The sequence below is a fragment of the Carassius carassius genome, chromosome 14 (genome assembly GCF_963082965.1).
Source record: "Carassius carassius chromosome 14, fCarCar2.1, whole genome shotgun sequence".
NCBI lineage: Eukaryota > Metazoa > Chordata > Actinopteri > Cypriniformes > Cyprinidae > Carassius > Carassius carassius.
In genome coordinates, this window is record NC_081768.1 from 22,630,300 (window position 1) to 22,652,838 (window position 22,539).

General features: G+C 37.2%; 1 protein-coding gene across 1 annotated transcript in view; it reads left to right on the plus strand.

Annotated features, from left to right (window-relative positions):
* The window catches only part of LOC132157362 (collagen alpha-1(XIII) chain-like), a 47,048-nt gene that overhangs the window by 9,223 nt on the left and 15,286 nt on the right, over nucleotides 1–22,539 (plus strand). Inside the window, exons 7-29 of the mRNA XM_059566696.1 lie at nucleotides 10–36; nucleotides 1,302–1,328; nucleotides 1,460–1,486; nucleotides 1,596–1,622; nucleotides 4,336–4,398; nucleotides 7,401–7,481; nucleotides 7,883–7,924; nucleotides 8,160–8,177; nucleotides 8,639–8,665; nucleotides 9,109–9,153; nucleotides 11,191–11,217; nucleotides 13,112–13,156; nucleotides 18,897–18,932; nucleotides 19,009–19,053; nucleotides 20,228–20,314; nucleotides 20,451–20,477; nucleotides 20,564–20,599; nucleotides 20,727–20,783; nucleotides 20,922–20,945; nucleotides 21,081–21,134; nucleotides 21,329–21,373; nucleotides 21,491–21,625; nucleotides 22,356–22,427. Coding sequence (XP_059422679.1) covers nucleotides 10–36; nucleotides 1,302–1,328; nucleotides 1,460–1,486; nucleotides 1,596–1,622; nucleotides 4,336–4,398; nucleotides 7,401–7,481; nucleotides 7,883–7,924; nucleotides 8,160–8,177; nucleotides 8,639–8,665; nucleotides 9,109–9,153; nucleotides 11,191–11,217; nucleotides 13,112–13,156; nucleotides 18,897–18,932; nucleotides 19,009–19,053; nucleotides 20,228–20,314; nucleotides 20,451–20,477; nucleotides 20,564–20,599; nucleotides 20,727–20,783; nucleotides 20,922–20,945; nucleotides 21,081–21,134; nucleotides 21,329–21,373; nucleotides 21,491–21,625; nucleotides 22,356–22,427 — 1,074 coding nt within the window. The remainder of the gene's footprint in view (nucleotides 1–9; nucleotides 37–1,301; nucleotides 1,329–1,459; nucleotides 1,487–1,595; nucleotides 1,623–4,335; nucleotides 4,399–7,400; nucleotides 7,482–7,882; nucleotides 7,925–8,159; nucleotides 8,178–8,638; nucleotides 8,666–9,108; nucleotides 9,154–11,190; nucleotides 11,218–13,111; nucleotides 13,157–18,896; nucleotides 18,933–19,008; nucleotides 19,054–20,227; nucleotides 20,315–20,450; nucleotides 20,478–20,563; nucleotides 20,600–20,726; nucleotides 20,784–20,921; nucleotides 20,946–21,080; nucleotides 21,135–21,328; nucleotides 21,374–21,490; nucleotides 21,626–22,355; nucleotides 22,428–22,539) is intronic.

Here is a 22,539-nt window from a genome sequence, read left to right on the forward strand (position 1 = left end):
ACTTCACAGGGACAGAATGGTCCAAAAGGTGATATGGTAAGCAATTTCATTTCCATTTTAACATTTTTAGCCATTGTTAACTGTTTTTAGGGGCGCAGTGCAAAAACAATTTCCAATGAATGTGATCTTAAGAAAATACATAACCTTGGCTGGAATTAATTGAAGTGTTAAAATCCAAATCCAAATACGTTTAGTTTAAAAGGACATAATGAGATCTGTCATGTTTGCTTTAGCTAATGAAATACTGTTGGAATAAAAACCATCTGTCATAAAGTGAAATATGTAAAAAAGTAATACATATCATAAAGAGAAATTTGTCAGTGTCTATAAAACTCACCAGTTGAGCCATTTGTTTCAAGATGGCTTGTTACAGTGATGTTTATCTAGGCTATAAGCATGGCCATATATATTCACAAGAACAACACTTGTAGTCTATCTCTATGTGTGTATGTGTGAGAGAGAGAGAGAAGAAAGGCCACTTACCTATTTCATTCAGTGAGGTTTGTCAAAAGTGACTTTGTGTCAGTATCTGTATGACTTTGGCCGTCTGCGATATTAAAATAAGCACATTGGGTTGGCTCTGTCCTCCTAAACTGCAATTTGAAAAATGTAGTCCACAGCTTTCCTTTACGTGATGAAAGACAATGGGCAGAGACGTTATGCTTCCAGGCTGTGCGCTTTAAACTATTCCTTGTGAAATATAATACAGCCTCTTCTTTCTTTTATAGCATCGTGATAAACGGCAAGCTTAGAAACTATAAAAGAAAAGCAATTTTTGAATTGACACCTTTATAAGACAGCATCAGAGCTGATTGGCCCCTGCTGAGCTTTTGAACATGCCAAATTGAGCTTTTAAAGTAATACAAAGCTTATCCAAATACAACCTAAGCTGGATTTTTTATGTTTTATTGACAATTTCTCTATGTTTGCTTTTGTTTGTGTATGGTAGTATTACAGAAAATGATTTGTTAGTATTTCTGGATGAATATTATGGCTCCTCTGAAGGCATGTCATCAATCTGTCTGTCAGCTCTAAGGCTGTGAGTTACATGTTTTTATAGAGCATGATGCATTGTGGGCCACTGATGCCCTCCATACACACAGCATAAGCACACAGAGACACTTGTAACCTACTAAAGCAAAATTTAGCTTCAGCTTTAGAACTTTTCCTTTTCTAACATGATAAAATATTTTATAAGGAATTGCTGTGCTTGTTATGGCTGAAAGGTTTTGTAAACAGGAAAAGTTAATCATGGACAATCCAGTAACACTTCCATATTATTATTCTGATTATTTTCCCAGGGTCCTCGTGGTCCTAAAGGAGTACCAGTAAGCATTTGCTTTAATATGTATTATTATATAGTCATCATTTCACAGGAGTTTTCACATTGCAGTGGAAGGTTGTGCCTGAATTACATTTTGGATGTGCTTTACGTTTTTGTTCAAATCTTATTTTTCAGGGTGAACCTGGTCCAAAAGGAGAGAAGGTAAAATCATGCATGAAATGCATTAAAATAGCAGCTAATTTTCTTATGATTTGTGAAATGGCCTGAGAGGACTGTGTCTGTGTGTGATGGTTTTTTTTTTTTTTTCCAGGGTGTATGTGGCGACTACACTCACAGGGTGAGAGTCAATGTTTTATTGAACTTATTGAGTTGATATTGTGATATCTTAAACACTGCTCATTTATGTTTTAAAATATGCTATCAAATACAAATGTCAAATGTAGGTTATCTGGTGTTGAGTGCTGGAAAATCCTAAGCATATGTTTTCATTCCAGTTTCCGTGATATTCTTCTATTAGTCAAAGTGATTGGTCATGTTTACCCTTAAAAAGACATTTATAATGTGTTGCGGTTAAATTAAAGACATTAAAATAATGGGAAACAAGGCAGGAACAGTAGATTGACAGCTTGGATGTTGTCTCGGATAGGTAGCACATGAGCACATGCCAAGGCAGGGCCTCAAAGATGATCAGCTAAATCACAGTTTCGTGTAAACAAGGCAATTTTACCAACAGCTTGCTGAATTGGATTTGATAAGGCTTTCGGTAAAAGGCGGCCAAGTCTTTTATGTGGTGAAAAGGGCTTTTGGTAACAGCCCTGGCCTATTTAAAAGTAATTTTAGCCTTTTGAAGCTATTTTATCAGTTATGTAATCTCGAAAACAGCACGCAATATAAAAGTAGAAAAATAGCCTTGGCAGTGGATGTTTCTACTGAATCTGTGTTTAGCTTGAACAAGAAAGAATCGTAATAGCAGCAGGACACAAGCTGATAGTCTTATTTCTAAGTATTTAATTACTGTTTTTATTGTGTATAAGTAAGTTTATGAAGTGTATCATACAGCTATATAAGATCAAAATAGAGCTGTTTTTCATGCATGTCGGCCAGGCCACATTGTGGACTATTTAGAAATCTGCTCATAAGGGTGGTCTTTTTGGCTGGTTGTGTACTATAGGTTCTTTGCAGTTAGGGTTAAACCCATAGGTCACTGTGCTAGACTGAAAGGATACACCCTGCAGTGGTGGAACAAAAATGGGAATTATCACTTGAGTGTGTGTTTGTGTGTGTGTTTATGTATCTGTATCTATGTCCGTATATTTGTATGTTGGGCAATTTTTAGCAGGGGCTCCCAGTGAAAACGTTGGCAGCTTTACGCTCCAGTCAGGCTCTAATGTTGAAGGTTTGTGGGCTGTTCGCTGTCCCTCATCCCTAACACCGTGATATGTGTGTTACAGTCCTGCTGCAAAGAGAGACATAGCTGAGAACTGTGCTCTAGTTTATCCACGTGCACTGTTGGAGGTGCAGAGAGGTGCCTGTTATTATAACTGATTGAAAACACTGCAAGAATTTATAAGGACACATCTTAACACACAGCTGTTCTCCTGCTTTTTCTTTGGCCTTCTCTGGGAACTTTTATGGTTGTGGTATATCATTTTAAGGTGCATTATGCAACTGTAACTTTATACAGCATCAAAAATGCATCCAATTTTTAAAGACATAAATAACATGTGTTTTTCATATTTTGATTGGCCTCCTTACGCATAGAGTAAGTTACAAAATGTAACTTTCTGGTAAAATTGGTGAAAAACCTTCTTCAGGGAGATAAGCTTGAAAAGCATTTGCTTTCGTTATTTGCTTCCTCTTACACTAATATTCAGCAAGCCAGTATCTTGTATTTGAATGACTGAATGTTATATATACACTACTGTTCAAGGGTTTTGGGTCAGTAAGTTTTTTTTTATTATTATTATTTTTCAACGATGTATTAAATTGATCAAAAGTGACACTAAAGACATGATTCTGAAAATTCAGTTTTGCATCACAGAATAAATTACATTTTAAAATATACTGCAGTAGACAACAGCTATTTTACATTGTAATAAAAATAATAATAAAAAAAGGAAACCATTCTAACCAACCCCAAACCTTTGAATAAAAGTGTATTTGTCATGCACAGTATGGTCCAAAAATCTAAAACCACATTACATTTTTTTTTTATTTAAACCTGGAAATAGACTAAATGTATTATTGTTTTGAAAAATTTCAACCAACAAAACTGAAGCATTTTCAATAGTCTTTAGTCCTTTTGAATGCATTTTATGTGCAGTCTATTGCATAGAGGTATGAAATACAGGCACCTCCCAAATAGGCAAGTTTTATTTAAGGTAACATCAATTATTAGTGGTGTATCTATGGGTCAATAACTCTTCAATCTGTACTTTGCAATGCTGCTCATCTCAACAGAAACGCCGTATTGTCAACGCCTGTGCTGGAGGACAGGCTACAGTAAGTCTGTTGCGAAACTCTCTTTGTAGCAAGACTGAATCCAGCCTGATCTACACAGCATTGCTGCAGAGTCACAGGTGCTGTCATAGTGGAAATGAAGACAGAAACATTATCACCGATAATGATAATGTTTCATATGTAAATGTTTTAATAGGACTGTCAGTTGATAATCAGTATTAATTAAATCCCATTGCATAGACTTTACAGTAAGTACAGTTTATATTTTATCTATGTATTATTGAACATAAATCTTTAAATAAACTAGCAAACCTACAGAATTCCATTCTGATGAACTCGTGACTCTCTTCAATGATGCTGAATCCTTTTGGTTCTCTCTTTCCCTTCTTGTACTTCATCTCTCTCTCTCTCTCTATGCCCTTGCCTTGCTTTTTCCTCACTGTTCACTCTCTTTTTCACTTGTTTTTCTGTTTTTTCCCTTCCCCTCCTCTCCTCCTTCTGGCCCTTCTCCTTCCTTTGGCCTCCTGGTGAACTTGTTGGCCTTGTGGGTTTGTGCACCGTGGCCCACCTGTGTTTTGTGACCTCGGCAGATGTTGCCCATCACCGTCCGCAACATGCCCTCAATAAGCCCTCTAATCCTAAAGCGCCTCAAGGTACATCTCTCTCTGCCACCCTTGCACTCCTTCCCTACGGATGCCAACCTTCGTCTACCCACTGCCAGCATTCACTGAGGCCATTAAAGCTACTGAGCTCTAGACAAACATCATAGCCAGAATTTTCATTGTCATGAGTCCACTTGAAATACACTAATTTCATTAAAATAATGCCCGATTCACAAAATATATAGGCATGTAAACTCTGCCCCACAGGAAGAACTTCTGTCAGGCCTTTCCTTGCTTTTCAGATTTTGTCCATCAGCTCAATAAAAGTCACTAATGCATAATGAATTGTCCTTATAGTGGATGTCTAGTCCTATTATAATGTTGGGCAAATTTGGGGATTGTTCAGCTATTTTTAAGCTGTCATCTGATTCATACCAGAAATTGACTACGTTTAGAAACTATTTTGTAAATAAAGCTCTACAAATTCAACTACTAGAAAATTTTGGATGTGAGAAATATGTTAAAGACCCCATGAAATCATAGTTTTAGGTCATTTCTGTTAACTTTGAGGCTAAATTAACAAGTAACATTTACAAACCAGTACAATTTGTTAATATTAGATAATGCATGAACAATAAACTTCAATTTTTTACTGCATTCTATAATATAGGTTAATATTAATTCATAAGCTTGCTATTGTTTACTGTCAATTCATGCTTGTTGATATTATATTAACGGACACACATTATTTGAATGCATCCTGATTACAGTGTATTTACACAAATATGTACTGAGTAATATTAATTAACTGCATACACTTAATGTAGATTTAGGGTTTGGTTTAGTGATTCTTGTAATTAGGCATAATTTACTGTTATTACTTATAATGGATTTGACTTGTAACAAGGACACATTAAAAGTGTTCCCATATTAACTGATTTTATGCTAAAAAAGGTATTCATATATGTATATTTCACCAATATTAATAAATACAGTAAAGTATTTTTTATTTATTCTTAGATGTTTCATTCATATAGAACCGAACAGGGTCCAAAAATCTTGATGACATAATCTTGCACTCATCGTGATGTCCTTTTTTCTCTCTCTCTTTTTTGTAGTCCAGTCAGCTGCTCTGTAAAATGAAAACGAAACTACATTCGTTAAGCCGTTTCATGGGGTGTTCATAAGCTCACAATGTACATTTATGTCCTTTGTCAGTCTACAGTTACTCATCAAATCCCTTAAGAACAGTGAGCAATTAACAAAACAAAACAGAAGTTTCAAAATCTGATTCTATCCACACAACGACAGTCGAAAGATAGCATAAGAATGAGACAGCTTATTTGGCAGCAAAGTTGAGTCTTGCCTAAAGGGGGATGAGAAGCCCTCAACTTTAGCCTCTTTATTAAAAGGCTCTCGGCCTTCACTGCCCGATCTACAAAGTGCCCGGCACAGGTTGACCACGGTTGGCACCCGTCCTCCATCTTATTTCTACAGGTGTGTAGTTTTTTAGAGTACCATGTTTGGAGACAATGGTATAGACTGTCGAAGACCACAGTGTTAGGGAAAGAACTTATAGCAGCTGATTGGCTGGGTCTTCATGTCGGGTCGGGTCCGTGCATTGGATTTAGATCAGGGAATATCTCCATTTAATGGATCTACATCTGGCCTCATAAATCAAATCTAGACAAGTCCTGTCAAGAAATAAATGGATAAAATATGGATCTAAATTTGATGGATGTGTTCCGGATTTCTATGAGCTTCAGACTGCTACTGAACAGAGACGGCATTAAAGAAAGGCTTTTCTTTGTCACGGTATCTGCGCTATTTGTGGTTAATCAGTCTCGTACACGGTTGCCAGCATTTAGGAGGTCTTAATTTTCTTTCTATAGTAGCAGACTTGAAATGAATGCTGTTAATGGAAAGATAATAGACTGAGTTCTTGGAATGCAAACTAAGCCTCTTTAATGTTGAAAACAGACTTTAAAAAAAATAATTGCACAGCAGAAATCTTAAATAATCAGCTCTCCTCATGGTTTCTTCTCAGGAATAGCAGGATATTGTTTAGTCCAGACTTGTTTCCTATTTTCACATCCCTCTTGCTGTGTAAATACCGGACCCTTTCCTGTAGATGATTTTGTTTAGTCTTCTTCTGTGCTGAAGGTCTCCTGTTGCTGAGAAGTACCCGAGATAGTTTTAAAACTGGCCATGAGTGTAGAGCGGTGGTTTTCAACTGGTGGATCAAAAAAGTGGGTCAGCAGGATAAGCATAAAATAAATAATAAAATGCAACTGTCTAAAATAGTGAAATAAATAGACTTATTAACCATTAAAAGTGAGAAATATATTTTTATATATTTTGTTGTTCATGTCAAAGGCTGGACATCTAATCAAACTCGCCCTCAAAAAAACAAAAAACAAAATAGACCTAGACTACATGGAATTTGAGTTCACTTACAATGAGGATAAACATGGTTTGTGTCGACCACAGTGTGCTTTGTTGTTGTAGGCTCCCAAGAGAACGAAACGATCGAAATTCAATTTTCTACAACAAACTATTTTGGGTCGCCATTTGATTTCCAATTTTAAATTGAGTCTTGAAATAAAAACAGTTGAGAAACACTGATGCAGACCTTCCTGAAGAAGAGGCCACAAGCAATATTATTGGGCTTGCAAAAGTGTAAATGTGTAATTTCTACAAACTTTTTCCCAAATGTATAAAAAATATATATATATTTTTTTTTTCCAAGCATGGTATTTTATTAACTAGATTAACCACATCAATCATCTCATCCTGACTTTCAACTCAACCTTCAGGTCTGGGTTCCTCTCTGCTTCAAATCCACTGTTTCATCAGTAAATAAGTATTAGTATTTTTTTAATTTTTCTAAATATAAATTTATAAAGGATTTTGAGTATAATAATCATAATCATATCTAATTATTGTAAATTACGGATTTTAATCAGAATGGACCCTGCCTCTGATGTTATGAATTGTACCTTATATCCAAATGACTTCTTTATCTCAGATGTTAACTTCCTGTCTCTCAGCAGGGCGAGCCCGGAGCGCAAGGACCACCGGGACCTCCTGGCCCTCCAGGGACTCCTGGACTAACTGGTGCTAGCGGGCCCCCGGTAAGTCTGAAAATCATCTGCATCAGGAAATGTTTTCTACAAAACAAAACTCAAATGCTCGTTGTTAATCAAATATGTTACATGGTTTTCTGGAATAAATAATTCAGATTTTTCATTTATTGGATTATGCAGTCAAATATTTTTGGAATAATAACCATTACACTGTATAATTGTATAAGTCATTTTCCCAGGCCATCATCTCAGGCCATAATATTGTGGCCTCTTGTTTTCTCAAATATTAAAATGTATGTATGTATTTAATTACCCTTTTGTGTCATCTGTGATTATGACTGGAGTGCACATACCTGCATTTCTGTTTTTAACATTTGCACTTTTGCATTTTCTGTTGTTGGTTTTTTGTGTGTGTGTTTTAACAATATACCTTCTCATTTTGGGTGTAGGGTAAACCCGGAGAACCTGGAAAACCTGGAAAAGACCCAAGAGTGAGTGTTTGAATACATGCGTTTTCATCTTTACTTTTCTAATACAGGGGCTCGAGATTAAGTAAAATAAACTCGGAAGTCTGTAATGTTCCATTTGTTAATGTAAACTCTAAGCTGAAAGTATATTCAACAAAGATTCTTGATATTATTTGACATGAAATCAGAAATCTGCAAAGCTCCAAATGACAGTTTAAGCTTTGAACTGAAAGCGTGTTTCTTTTTCTTTCATTTGTAGATGCTACCAGGGCTGAAGGTAAGCACACAGCTGTCCAGCTGCTCTGCAATGATAGTATTTTCCACAGGCAAGTCATAAACATGCTCACATGAAGTTCACACACAGTTCAGCAGCCTACAGGGTAGGTCTGCTCTGTTGTTGCCAGTACCGAAGGGGTGGACACGCCATAATTGATTATCCGTGTTGCTGTTGGATAAGTATGTATTTCCCCTGATGTGTTAATTGCCACTGAGTTTAGACTGGGGAAAATAATTGTACTCCATTTAGAAACACTAGTCCCTTATAGAAGCACATTTCATCTCTCTATAAAGATTGTCTGCCAGTCTATATAACAGCTGTAACTAGAGGCTTTCTCCTTTGGACACAAAGTTCCTAATAAAAGAATACCAATCTGCCTATTACCCGTTTTACAACTGGATAGCTCTTGATAAAAGCCAAAGAGGTCTTTGATTGTTTTTTATTTTTTTTTATTTTTATAGGGCGAACCCGGTGTACCTGGACAAAAGGTGAGTGTGTCTGTCATAGTACGTGAGCAGAAGTTTGTGTTACCCGAAAGGCCATTCGTCAAATCAAACATTTTAGGACTAGAAATTTGGCACTGCTGTTGATTGCTTAAACAAAACAGTTAGAAACGGATCCTTCTTCTCAGAGGAACCTTCAGGAATTAAGCTGAACTGTGAGGGAGTGATGTATCAATTAATCATTCAACAGAGTGATTGAAAACCACTAAGCTGCAGGGCAGAGCTCTGAATGGGAGGCTCATCAAGCGCCATGCTAGATGAAGAGTTTCAAAGTGGAAAATGAAACTTGGCACATCACTTTATAGTCATGCTAGAGTACAGACCAAACATTAGTGGATTAGAGAGAATACAATTGATTAGGTCAAACTCTCAAATTTTTCTTTCTGCATGGCCATTTTCTTCTAATCGATTTTGTCCTTATCTCTCAGGGCGATCGTGGTGAAGCTGGCCCAAGCGGTCCTGAAGGCCCAGAGGTAGGAATCTGTAACCTTTGACTGGTTTAAGCAGCTTAAATAATTAACCTGCTCCACAGGTCACCCATCACTTCTGGGTCAATTCATTACATAATCCCAACATAGAGGGTAACTTCAGATTGACAGCCCCCTACAATAAATATTCTACAGTGTGTTATTGCGTCAGTCAAGTCTTGAAGTTTATGAAAAATGTAGGAACAGGACAGATGCGTTACATACTTGCTTCCGTCTTTAATCAGGCCTCCACCAGAAGAGGGTGTTATCTGAAACAGTCTGTAGTTGACATGAGATACTCAAATCATATAGTTTTGATTAAACCATTGGGGCGGCACCTTTGTTGTTTGGGTTACAAGACTAAATACCATTGGAGCACTGGAGGAATTGCTCAAAGTTCTGGGGGTTGCTGATAACAGCATCTGTTTGGGGTTTTACTGTCTTCCCCCGAGCAATGTGCTTAACTTTAAAGTCATTGAGTGCATTACCCCTGAGGTAATGCAAGATTGAATTAAGATAGTACACGGGGCTTAGTGTAATGGTTTGAAACTCATAGAATACGCTACAGTAAGTTTTTAATGCCTTTGAAAGAAGTCTCTTATCTTCACCAAGGCTGTATCTATTTGATCAAAAATATGTTTAAAACAATAATTGTGTGAAATACTGTTACAGTTAAAATATCTGTTTTTATTTGTATATATTTAAAAAAAAATTATTCTTAAATTAAAACTGTATTGCTGTGTTGGCAAAGCAAATCATTACTCCAGTCTTTAGTGTCACATGGTCCTTCAGAAATCATTCTATTATGCCGATTGCTTTATTTGTCAATATTTCAGTGGAAACAATGATACTTTTTTCCTTTTATTTTCTTCGATGAATAAAAAGTTCAAAAGATTGATTGAAGGTGAGCTTGAAAAGCACACAGCTGTCCAGCTGCTTTGCAATGATAGTATTGACACAACAATCTTTCCACCTCATTCCACTCTTGTTTCCAGAATAGCACAGAACAGAACAGTGGGTCAAACAGCTTAGCCTATGTGCAGTTATAAGTGTGTTGATTGACAGTTTGTGAGGGATACATGTTGGCACAAAAACCACATGTAATCTTTTCCATGTGAAATTGAATTTTCCTTGCTTTGATACAACCTATATAGTTCGCAATCTTGGATTTGTGTTACGTTTTTACACATGTGAACTCTGGAACAACCTGCATATCCATTCCCTTCCAAATCTACCTTTGTGAACTTGAGCTTTCTTCCATCAGCCACGTAGTTCAGGTCCAACACACGCACCCAGTCAATAGCTAAAGCTAGATTGACAGTAAGCTTGTCATACAGTGAGCTTATGGAAAATTCCTCTATAGGAGAGACTGAAGTAGCATTTTGTTTGTTACGTTTACATTCAATCTCGTATTAGCGCAGGTGAAATCTTTTGTGCTAAAGCAGAGAAGTGGTTATTTTGCACAACTGCACCACCTTCTGGATATTGACAGGTGCTGCGCTCATGAATGCTCACAAAACTGGAGATTTTGTCTCTTGTCTCTTGAAAGAGACATCTTTACATTCATCTGTGAGGAAGGCAAAGGGCCAAATCAATGGATTTACAATTAAAAGGTTAAAATCAGAGGAGACACGTTATTCGGCACATTACCAACACAATTAATCAACGGCTGACTTTGCCTTCCTCCCATGAGGCTTTATTCCTGAAAAATTACTGTCTGTTGTCTTCATAGATGTTTAGCTATTTACTCAGCGCTGCCAAGCCATGCGTCATTGAATATGACAGGACAGACATTTTTGCTTTACCAATTTCTCCACTAAATGGGAGACTGAATGGGTTGTTTAGATAAATGATGTTGTGTGAACTGAATCTCTGCTGACTTTAATGTTGCCCTGTTGCTATGATAAATGTAAATTAGTTTTTTTGTTTAGTTTTTTTTTTGACCAAGGAAAAGCATGTCAACATTACCTTTTGATTTATTAGAAGCTTTCATTTGGCATTTCATAGCATATTGCTCACTTTGTTTGTTGTGTTTCTCTTTAGGGAATTAAAGGAGATGAAGGAATGAAGGTAAGGAGCACATTTTGTTTTTGTTATTGCTGTTCTTACTGTTTTTTTTAAATAATGGTTTGAAGTTTAAAAACGATGTGAGTTATTTTGTTGATGTTCAAATGCTTTCATCTGTAAGTAACCTGTTTGTAGGTTGACTGCCCCTTCTTAATGGTGCTATCAAAACATTGATGTATTTGTTTGATCTTGACCAGCTCAACATAGCAACATTGACTCAACCAATAGCATGAGTTTGGGGGTGGGGCTATCTGTTTGATCGGCCAATGGCCAGTTGTGTGTGGTGATGCATAGATTGCACACTTCACCTTTACATTTATTGTCATTCTGTGTATGGAAATACACACATTTGCATTCAGTTTTGATTATCATGTCATCTTCTGGATTTATTAAAATCAGGTATAGATTTTTTTTTGTGTGTTTTGTTAGATTCCAACCTGTATCTTGAAGGAGCAGTTTTCTGTAGTGAGTAAATCTGAACATCTGAAGATTTATGTTTGTATGACTGTATCACATATCTGAGGCATTGCTCCTAGTAAAGACATGCATCTGCTGGAGTGCTTACACTGTTTCTCACTGGGGAGACATTTGCCCTGTAAACAGGAGTGGGACACACGTAAAGTTTACACCTGCTGATGCACAAAAAGTCCCTATTGGATACCGCTATTCAGACTGTCTAACTGCTTAATGCTGAGTGTTGTCCTGTAAAGCCAGCAGTGATAGATGAGCAGACCCTCATCTGTGTGGATTGCCCAGGGAAAACACAGGGCGTAATATCTTAAAAGGGTTATATCAGGAGGAAACAAGTTTTCCTTTATAATTTACAATAAATTTAATGAACAGAAACTAAACTGAAGTTAAGCAACCTACAATCACAGACAAACAATAAATAAATAAAATGATTAATTACTTTTTTTGGTGCAAGCATTTTATTAAATGTCTAACTAACTGGTCATATGTAAACGGGCCTCAAGAGGAAAAAGAAATATGACTCCATGAAATCAAAATTATCTTTTAAAAGAATATCTTTGAGGTCATCAGTATTGTTAACATCTGTATCTTCCTCATCTTTCCTAAATGAAAGTTAGAAATGTTAACTTGACAAATAAAAGAAATAAGTTGAAATACTAAAATTAATAAAGCTAAGACTGAAATAAAACTTTATTTAAAGCTAAATAGAAAAAAGACAAAAGCACACAGTATTAAATAAAAGAATAAACTTAAATTACTAAAACTTTAAATTTAATTAAAATTCATAATAAAATACTGTAATACTGTAGTAGTGTATAAATCACATATACTATATATACATATACTATAACCAGCTGCCTCTGACTAGCAAATAGCATATCTTCCTGTGGCTGTGATGTACTGTAGCTTAGGACTTTTTTATATATACTGTATGTCCTGCCCAAACCTGTTTCAGTAGAAACTACAAGAACACAGGAAAGAAAACTGTGCTTGCCAAACAATTTCATGGGGTGTTTAATAAACCCTGTGTTCAGACGAGAGAGGAAGCAGAGGCTTGAGTCCATGGCCAGACATCTTATGTGAACTCTGTCTCACAGAAATCCTTTACTATGAGTTTGATGGAATTTTCATTTCCTCTGCACAAACCTCCGCCTTCCCCTCGACCACCCTGTACAGTGAACCGTCCTGATGCTTACAGGATCAGAGGATTACTCTAGATCATCATCTTTATCGATTTATTGTTTCTGAGTGTGCCAGAAGAAAAGTCTTTCTCATCTCACGACTTTGTTTGGGATCACATGTCTCATGTCTGCGTATGTGCTCCGGTTGGTTTCCAGCAGTTTGTGTGTTATTTGTGGTGTGTGTGTGTGTGTGTGTGTGTGTGTGTTGCTCTGCTGAGGATGTCCCCATCTGTGCATTTGTGTAGGGTGAACCAGGGATGGATGGGCAAAGAGGAGAGAAGGGGGAGAAGGTACTTTGCCTGAGAAATGTAGTTTGTTATGCATTAATTTTGGTTGGTTGGTTTCTTTGTATGTGTGTGCAAAAAAAGCTCAGATATAACTATGGTAATATTTTTGCATGATCAGCAAAGTTCTGATATTTATGCTATGCAAGAGCCTTGAGGTTGAGACCTACAGTGGCCAGTAAGATTTGGTTTGTTCATCACAAAGAGTCAATAATGACAGAATTTTCATTTTCGAGTGAAAGGTTCCTTTAAGTCGGTCCAAAATGTACATTCCTATAACTCATCCACCCTCATTTACTCAGCACCACTGGTAGACACCAGCTTACATTACCAAAGCAAGGACTCGCAAGGGCTTAGGGCAGGACAAATGCTTTGCAACTGAAACCAGGATGTGCACAAAGACATATGACTCAGTCCCAGAGTCATGCTGAGAGAGCAGAGGGATTGCACGCTAAGAGAAAAACAGGCTGCAAGCTCAAGACATTCCCTACTTCCTTCATCTGAGCACCTGTGCGTCTGATTTACAGGCCTTTAACCCTGCTGTTTGTGGAGAGTCCCCTGTTATACGCTGCTTGATGGACTTAGCACACTTATTTTTGCTACCTGCCGTTGTCTCTGCCAAACATGTGCTGCCATACTCTTCGATTGTTAGGTCTGTTGTTGTCATGACAGTGCTTTGTGTTGCTGCATTAGAGTTCTGTGTTTAAATATATGAATGTTTTCATCATCAGACATACCATCTGGGGAGCTGGCAGATGAATAAGCACATCTGCAGCAGTGCTATATTTAGGATTTTTTTATACATTAATATATACAACTTGGTCACTGCCTCTAATTGAATGCAGAAATATTTTTGCAGACCGTTTGTATAAAGGATGGGTTATTGCTTGTTTTAATATATCGGAATGTAAATAACATGATACACTATTATTCAAATGTTTGGGATGAGTAAGATATTTTGTGAAGATTTTGAAAATCACGTATGCTTTCCAAGGCTGTAATTAGTTATTAAAAATAGAGTCAAAAATGTTAAATATTATCACAATTTAAAATAACTGTTTTCTGTTTTAATATAAATTCAAATGAAATTTATTCCTGTTATGCAAAGCTGAATTTTCAGCATCATTACTCCAGTCTCCAGTGTCACATGATCCTTCAGAAATCATTCTTATGTGCTGATTGAGTCCAGTGGGTCCAAACATTTAACTGGTATTGTATACCCACAATATTTAACAATGTACTGAAGGTCATCACGTTTTGGGGAAACTGCTGTCTTCCCATTAGTCACATCTGTCTCTGTCATTACTTGTCAGTATTAGGTTTTTGTGTAGTGAAAGCCAGTGAAAATTTATGAGATAAAAAAGAGATAAGCAAACGCTAAATTAACTCCTTTTACTCCTGCAGCCAGCAGCGGGTGAGCCTCATCTGTATTCAGTGAGGCTGTTAAAGACTGTCTGCGTTTCTCTCCAATGGGGAAAAAAATGTAACACACATTTACAATAAAAATCAAGCTTGCACAAACACAGTGAAAGACACTCACTCATGTAACACATGTGATTCCTCTGCCATTAGACTCTTATGTCAAGTAGGAACGAGAGCTGATGGCGTGACATGAATTTAAAGTGCAGCACATCAGAGATCAAATGAGAGCTGCTTTGTTTCATTCTCTTTGACACTGGCTCTCAAAACTTCTCAGTTACACACTCCCCTTCAGACCAGGATTGATAAAACAGAGAACCCAAGGGCTATTAAAGCAATAAGTCAGGAGAAGCCATGCATTACAATGATTTTACAGTGAGTTTTTATGTGCTACATGTGGCCGCAACAGAATAAATGACTGCAAAAATAATTTTTCTTCACATCCTAAAAGTACATTAATTTGAAGTAAAAATATTGAAGTACAGTCTAGTAGGTCAGTAAGATCAATTTTTTTTTAGCAAGGATGCATTAAATTAACAAATGTTAATAGTCATTTAAAGACATTCAAAGACATTTAAATTTTTATAAAAATTGCCATTTTAAATAAATCAAACAATCCCCAAAAGTTGTATTACTGTATCCAAACTTAATGGATTCAACATTGATAATAAAAAAATGTTTCTTGAAAAGTAAATCAACATATTAGAATGATTTCTGAAGGATCATGTGACACTGAAGACTGGAGTAATGATGCTGAATATTCAGCTTTGCATCACAGGAATAAATTACACTTTAAGATGCATTAAAATGGAAAACAGTTGTTTGCAGTAATATTCCACTAAATTATTGTTGTTACTGTATTTTTGATCAAATAAATGAGCCATAGTGAATGTTCTTTACAAAATGTTTCATTATGCTTTTTTAATCCAGCATTTTATGAATTTTGTCGGAATGTTAAGGAAAATGGGTTGCTATTACTCTTTAAGCTGCTAAAAAATGATACACTGCGTCTTTAAGACTCAGAACAAAAATGTTTGTATACTGTAGTTGTTTTTCTCTTCAAACAAGGAATCTTTGTGCAGGATGTGATGCATGTTGATGTACAGTATATAAATGGAACTTATTAGGTTTTCTCTTTATACCTCGGGCCAAGCACGTATACCATGCTCTCGTATTTCATAGGAGCCAAAGTAAGTCATTACTTATTACGAACTGTCCTGAAGGAATCAAGTTTGTCAGCAAAGAACGCAGCCACTTCTCCTCAGTGCTGATGATGGTTCTCTTCACCCTCCCAGAGTTCCACTCAACTCCAAAGGCTCCGTCCTCATCATTTTTAGCCTGAAGATTAGCACTCCCATAAATCACTTGCAGCCTCTGTCAGTCCACAACTATAGCCTCTGCCTCACCAAGCGCTGTTTGCTCTAAAATAGAAGCGGATGGAGATGAAGGAGACATGATGATGGGCCTATAACGGAATGGTGTGAGTTGATTGGAAATGAAGAAGATCAAAGAGGCTTCCTGTTTTCAGCATGTGTCCAAGAAGTCTCTCTTTCATGATTAAAGTGATCAACAATCATTGCATCGTGCCATTCCCTTAACGGGACCGTAACATGAAGACGGGCTCTTTCATCTACTGGGAACACGAATAAACTCACTTACGACTCTCTGCCTTGTCCAAAGCCTGCCGTCCGTTCTGGTGCCTGATTGGACAGAGTTTATGAAGGCAGCTGAGTATGACAAGCAGCCTTGTCTCAGGCCCAAAAGCACTCTGGAGTGCCTTGGATCATTAATACCCTCTCAAACCACACACATGCGTATGGCGTCTGGCTCTCTTGATAACCTGCAGCTCTCTCCAATGTCTGACCACTGCACCTGTCAAAGCGGGTTATGCCACGCGAGGCTCTGCCACCTGCCCCCTGCTCAGACTCACTGGAGTCTTCATGCCATATTTGACCTCTGCCCTCAACTGCCTGCTGTCTGGCCACCAGTCTCCAAATGGCATGCGTTGTTTTCTGTAGAGGCTTTCTGGACATGTTGTGAAAACGCTTCTCTTGTGGCACTACCATGTAATGTAGTGATTGAGTGCTGGCTAATATACCTGTTTGTTTGTGTGTTTGATAACCCTACTAAAGAGACCAGTTTAAACTCGAGTTTCCAATCTGCTAAAAGCTGATTAGATGTGGTTTGCTGCTAGCCTAGTGACGGTTTTCTAGTAAAACTGGTTGATCGTTGCTTTGCTAGGCTATAAATATTTGTTAAAATGCTTCTTTCTATGAAAAGTGATGTGTTAAGTTAATATTGCGCTACTTATTCTCACTGAAGCTAAATTAAATTCTCTTACCTCCGGTGGAATTGCTATGCTTAGCCTGCAGCCATTTCGTACATTAGAAATGCATTGGAAGTTAATATTTTATTTGTAATTGATGAATTCCACTGAAACAGCATTTTGACATTTTTAATAAAACATAAATTTTAGGATGTTCACACATACTCTATTACACTTGTACACCCCTATTTCTTCCAGCACTGGGAAAGGAGAGCTTTTTAAAATATATAAAAAATTATATTAGACATCTAGAAAATACACATGCATTACTTATTTGGAAAAGTAACTGATATTTTGGTGTAAGTTTAAATAGTGTTCAATTAAATTATGTTACTTTTTACTAATTGCTTAAAACAGCGGTTTTCAATTCCAGTCCTCGCGCCCCACTGCTCTGCATATTTTGCACGTTTCTCTTTGTTAACACACCTGATTCAGATAATCAGCTCGTTAGAAATGAACTCCGTGCATGAACTGTTTTTCAAATGTTCATTGCTCCCTACTCTCTGAGCAGGGGAAGTCTGTTGAAGTTTACCTCACATCGAAACATTCATTCACTGATTTGTGCTGTGCAACGTCTTTAAACATGGACAACTGTGACATCATATACCTCTGTAAATCGATAGAAATTAAATTCACGTCTTGCACACTTCAATGCACTTTGATTGGAACATATAGCTACATTCGCTTCGAAATGGAATCATGGCTGAATATCCTGTGATGTCCACTTCGCAGGGCACTTATGTTCGAATAGAACAAATGTCTGAAGCTCTAAGAGAAACGTTCAAAATGTGCAGAGCAGTGGGGCGCGAGGACTGCAATTGAGAACCGCTGGCTTAAAAAGAACAATTTTAATACACTGGAAGTCAATGGAAACCAAAACTGTTTGATTACCAACTTTCTTCAAAATATCTTCTTTGGTGTTCAATAAGCTTTTAAATAGCTTTTAAAAACGACATGAGGATTTTAATTTCGGGGGAACTGTAGCTTTAAGAATCTAGCATCGAAAGCTCAACATACAGTCCAGTGGTGAGCAGATGTGCTGGGAAATACTTGTTTGTCATCATGTCTAACAATCTGCTGAAGTGAAAGTCTTTCAGTGGTGTTTTGCTTGCGTTATGAGTGCGATCTTTGGTTTTGGCTCGTGAATGTGACTGTTTAAGTATTGAAAAGATGAGTAATTAATGCTGATTTTGCAGGGTGAGCTAGGGATGCCTGGAATGCCTGGGAAACAAGGAGTGAAGGTAGTTCACTTCTACGGCAGCCTCTATCCATCCCCATTTATTTATAATGAACTATCCTTTTTTCCCAGAACCCTGCATGCGGTTCCAGAAGCATTCCGTTGCTAAAACACTCAGTCTTTTCTGTTATTGTTGTATGTAAAACTGCTTTCACACCAGAGTGTGATTGATTGCTCATTATACAGGCACCTCACATATAAGCGTCTCACCTTCTGACACTGTAAAGTGGCGTCTGAGACTTGAGGAATGAGATGGCAGGAGAAAGACGGATGGTGCACTAGCAGTCAGACCCCAGCCACCCTCGACCTCGATGGGTCGAGTGTCCACATGCAGCCACAGCTGTGTCTGTAGATCACTGCCTTCATGTCTGCTCATTAGTCTGAGATAACAGACATGAATTAAATAGCTGTCATGTGCTCTTTACTATTAATAACAATCCAACTGAGGGCCGGCTCATTGAGGCACTGAGGGTGATCAGCTATTTGCATGCATGGAGAGCAAAAACTTCGACATACCAATCTAAATATTGATACCAGCGCGTGCTGTCTAATCACTACAATAGAAATTATGACATCTGATAGACCCTTGGGGATTTCCGATCGATGTAAACAGTTTTTGTCTTATTTGTCTTGAAAAAATATAAGATGCTGATTCCTTTGTTGATTTTCTAAGGTCAGGGTTTGAGGATGTGTTTAGGTCTATTCTCACAGTGTTTCTTTTCTCTCTTTTTGTTTTCCTAATGTTGATGTCTTGCAACCTTCAGGGAGAGCCTGGTTTCCCAGGTGTCCCTGGACGAAAGGTAAAAGCCTGGTTTGGTGTGGTTGTATTTAGCTGATCATTCTTAAAGTAACAAAGATTTTTCTGTTGCTATGAAGGGACAGGCAGGTGTTTCTGGTATCCCTGGAAAACGGGGCTACAAGGTACGCCCAAATGTGTGCTGTGGCTGTTTCTCGCATAAGTGCTTGTTCTGATACTGGGCTTAAACCCTCAGGAAGTTTTTTTTTAGACGTGATGTTGAATATTAAGGTTGAATTTAACTCAACGTTTGTTATTTCAAACATGTATGGCTTTCTTCAATGCAACACAGTGATCACATTTTGAATGATTTTTTGCCAATTCTTTGAAATGTAATGATATATTCAAGCATCAAAATGAGAAAATAAAGCGCCATAAAAGTAGTCCATACAAATCATGCACCTTATTTAACCAACTGAAGTTTTATTTTAGTATTATTTATGTAATATGATATTATTTATTGATATTATGTTTTAATGTAAATTTAAATTTAAGTTTTGGTAAGTGTGCTTTTGTTATTTTTATTATTATTTAAATATATTTCAATGTAGTGTAAATGTATTCTTCTTATTTTTTTTATTTTTATTTTTTATGTTTTTCCTAAGGCAACATTTCTTATTTAAGCTTTTTATCTAATGGTATATCTAATAGTTTTATCTAATAGTAATAGAGTTTTTAAATCACCTTTAGTGTTCCACAGAAAAAGGAAAGGGTTAAGAATAAAAAGAGAGGGAATAAATTGCATTGATTTGACTTTAATTGCACATGCATGTCTAAAAGACTTCTATGAAGTGGTGACCTGACTGTCTGCACTCAAATTCTGTCTGTGTCAAAATGTATCTGTTTAATGTCATTTTCAGATATTATTTTGTCTGTACTGAAACTTAACAACGTGGACTTATTACATTGCGGTTTCACTAGACTTTGTGTTTCATTTATTTTCATATGCACATGCAAGCGAGCATTAAATCTGCATGGCTTGCAGTGCTGCAGGCAATGGAAGACTGTGTTTTAATTTTTAATGTGATTATTGCTATGATTTAATTAGGGCTTCTGCCAAACAGAAGCCCTAGAAGGTGACATCATATTCTGCAGCCCATATTTGTTGTATTTCAGTGACCACACCTTCATTCTCACTCCCTGTGTTTAAGCACCGCAGCTGTGGTGAATTAAAGACACCAACTGTAATGCTTCAAAAGCTAATGGGAACAAGATGAGCACACTAGAATGTGTTATATGCCTTCGGTATATAGAGATGCATCTTTGAATGTCAACTCCTATATTGTAATTTATTGCTAGGGAGAAAAAGGCGAGCCTAGTGCTGCAGGAGCTGGCATCAAAGGAGAACCAGGTGCCCCGGGACAACCTGGACAAGCCGGACCCAAGGTACCAACCCCCCATTCTCCACCTTATGCCCACTGCTGAATTTCTTTCTTGATGTGGTGTGCATTGTCTGACAAAATAACCTCATGGTTTAGTCAAAATTGATTTTCGACTTTCATTGTTGCATGTCTTTTCATAGGGTGACAAAGGTGATCAAGGCATAAAGGTGAGCCATTGACATTTTGTATAACTATTATATTTTAAATATGTCCTTGGGGGAAAAAATAGCACAATTAATGTTCTTGATTGTAGGGTGACCCTGGCCAGGAAGGCCCAACTGGACCAAGAGTGAGTAGAGGCCATGTGTCACTGACAGAGAAAATAATGCAAACAAGTCCAGATTTGAATGTTATGTGAACGGCTGATATCAGAAATAATGATATATATTATTGATTGTTTCCCCATTGCTCAACAGGGTTTACCAGGTCCAACTGGGGAGCCAGGAAAATCTTTAATCAACAACAATGAAAATGTAGGTCTTTATTTCTGATGTATATAAATGTCTTTAATTTGATTATGATGAGTGCATATTCACTTCTCAGCTTCATATCATAGATTCAACAGATTAATTTGTATTATGTGAAGGCACTCATTTTATTTTATTTTTCAGGATATACGCAATCTGCATTTAATGGTAAGTGTCTTTCTTTGTTGGGAAAAAAGTTTTTATTGGGAGGCTGGATAACTTGATATTGTTCGCGTATTTGAGCACATAAATAGATGTATAGACAAATACTAGATATTTAAGTATATATTGTTTTTATTTTAGGGCCCTCCTGGTCTGCCTGGGCCTCCAGGGCTTCCTGGGACCCCCGGTTTGAAGGTAGCTAACCAACTTCTCTCATTCTTACCCTTTCTATCCTTAGTGTATAACTTTAGGAGAATTTAGATTATATTCATATATAATTCTAATGAGATCTGAGGAAGTTTTTTCAGCAGCATGCATAGCATGGTTTAAGACAGGTCACTGTAGGCTTCCTTGTTCTTTTGCATTAAACATATTTTTTTTTTTCTCAGGGTGATGTTGGACTTCCAGGTCCCCCTGGCCTTGATGGGGAAAAGGTAAATAATAATGAACATTTAGTATAAATGAAATAATAATCTGCCATTAGTCCACTGGTGGATGCGTTTACACAACTCTTGAAACTTCATAATGCTGAGTACCTGTTTGCTGTTTAGGGTCCAAGAGGAAAGTCAGGAGAACAGGGACCCATCGGCCCTCCTGGACCAGAGGGTCCACGGGGAGAAGGAGGAGTCATAGGCTTGCCTGGGCCAAAGGGAGACAAGGGAGACATGGGCCCCTCAGGATCACCTGTAAGTGACTATACCCAGCATTCTCATCATATATAGTCTGTCTGACTACACCTGAACTGTTAAATAACCCCAAAAGGTCTTGTGTCCTTTGCCACTTGCATGAAAGAATATTCTTAAATCAAAATATCATTATATTCAAATTATGTACACATCATGTAAATACATTAACCCAACAGCCAAGTTAACCAAATTAGGCCAATATTTCATTTTCTAGAAATCAATGATATATTTGGTTTATGTAAGGAAAAGTTTGGATTCATGTAACCCTCGTTTGGAATATTGACTGTAACTGAATAAAAAAGAAAGCATGGCCAGTATTTCCAGAAGACTTTTCCAGATTGCCTTTTTTGGGTTAAAAGAGCATATTTCAATAACTGTGGAACGTGTAAAACAATTTATTCAGATTAAATGCTTTACCAGAATATACTGTAGACCTTAATCAGAAAATGAGTTGCATCTAAATGTGGGCTTTGTTATTTGAGCAAATAGAATCATGCCGAGTACTTTGATGAATTTTAAAAGCATTTGTGGTGGATGGGCAGCATTGCGTCTTGAAAGCCTACAGTTTACTAATCATTAACCCTACATGTTGGATGCTATGAATTCAAAGGCCTCTTGGTTGTGAGATTTGTTTACAAGGTTGTCAAGTCATGTTCATCAACCCAGCCCCCACAATTGACTTTTCTGCCAATTTTAATGTCTATTTCCTTATTCTTTCCTCATTCTGTAGGGTTTAGATGGCCCTACTGGAGAAAAGGGGGTTTCAGGGCCCCCTGGCCATATTGGATTGCCAGGCCTAATGGTACGCAATGGTGCCCCTCAAGCAAACAGATTGTTGTCATTGTTGAAAAGACATGGCATGACTTTGGGATGCAGTGTATTTCGTCATGCCAGTTTGAATTCTTTTAAATGAA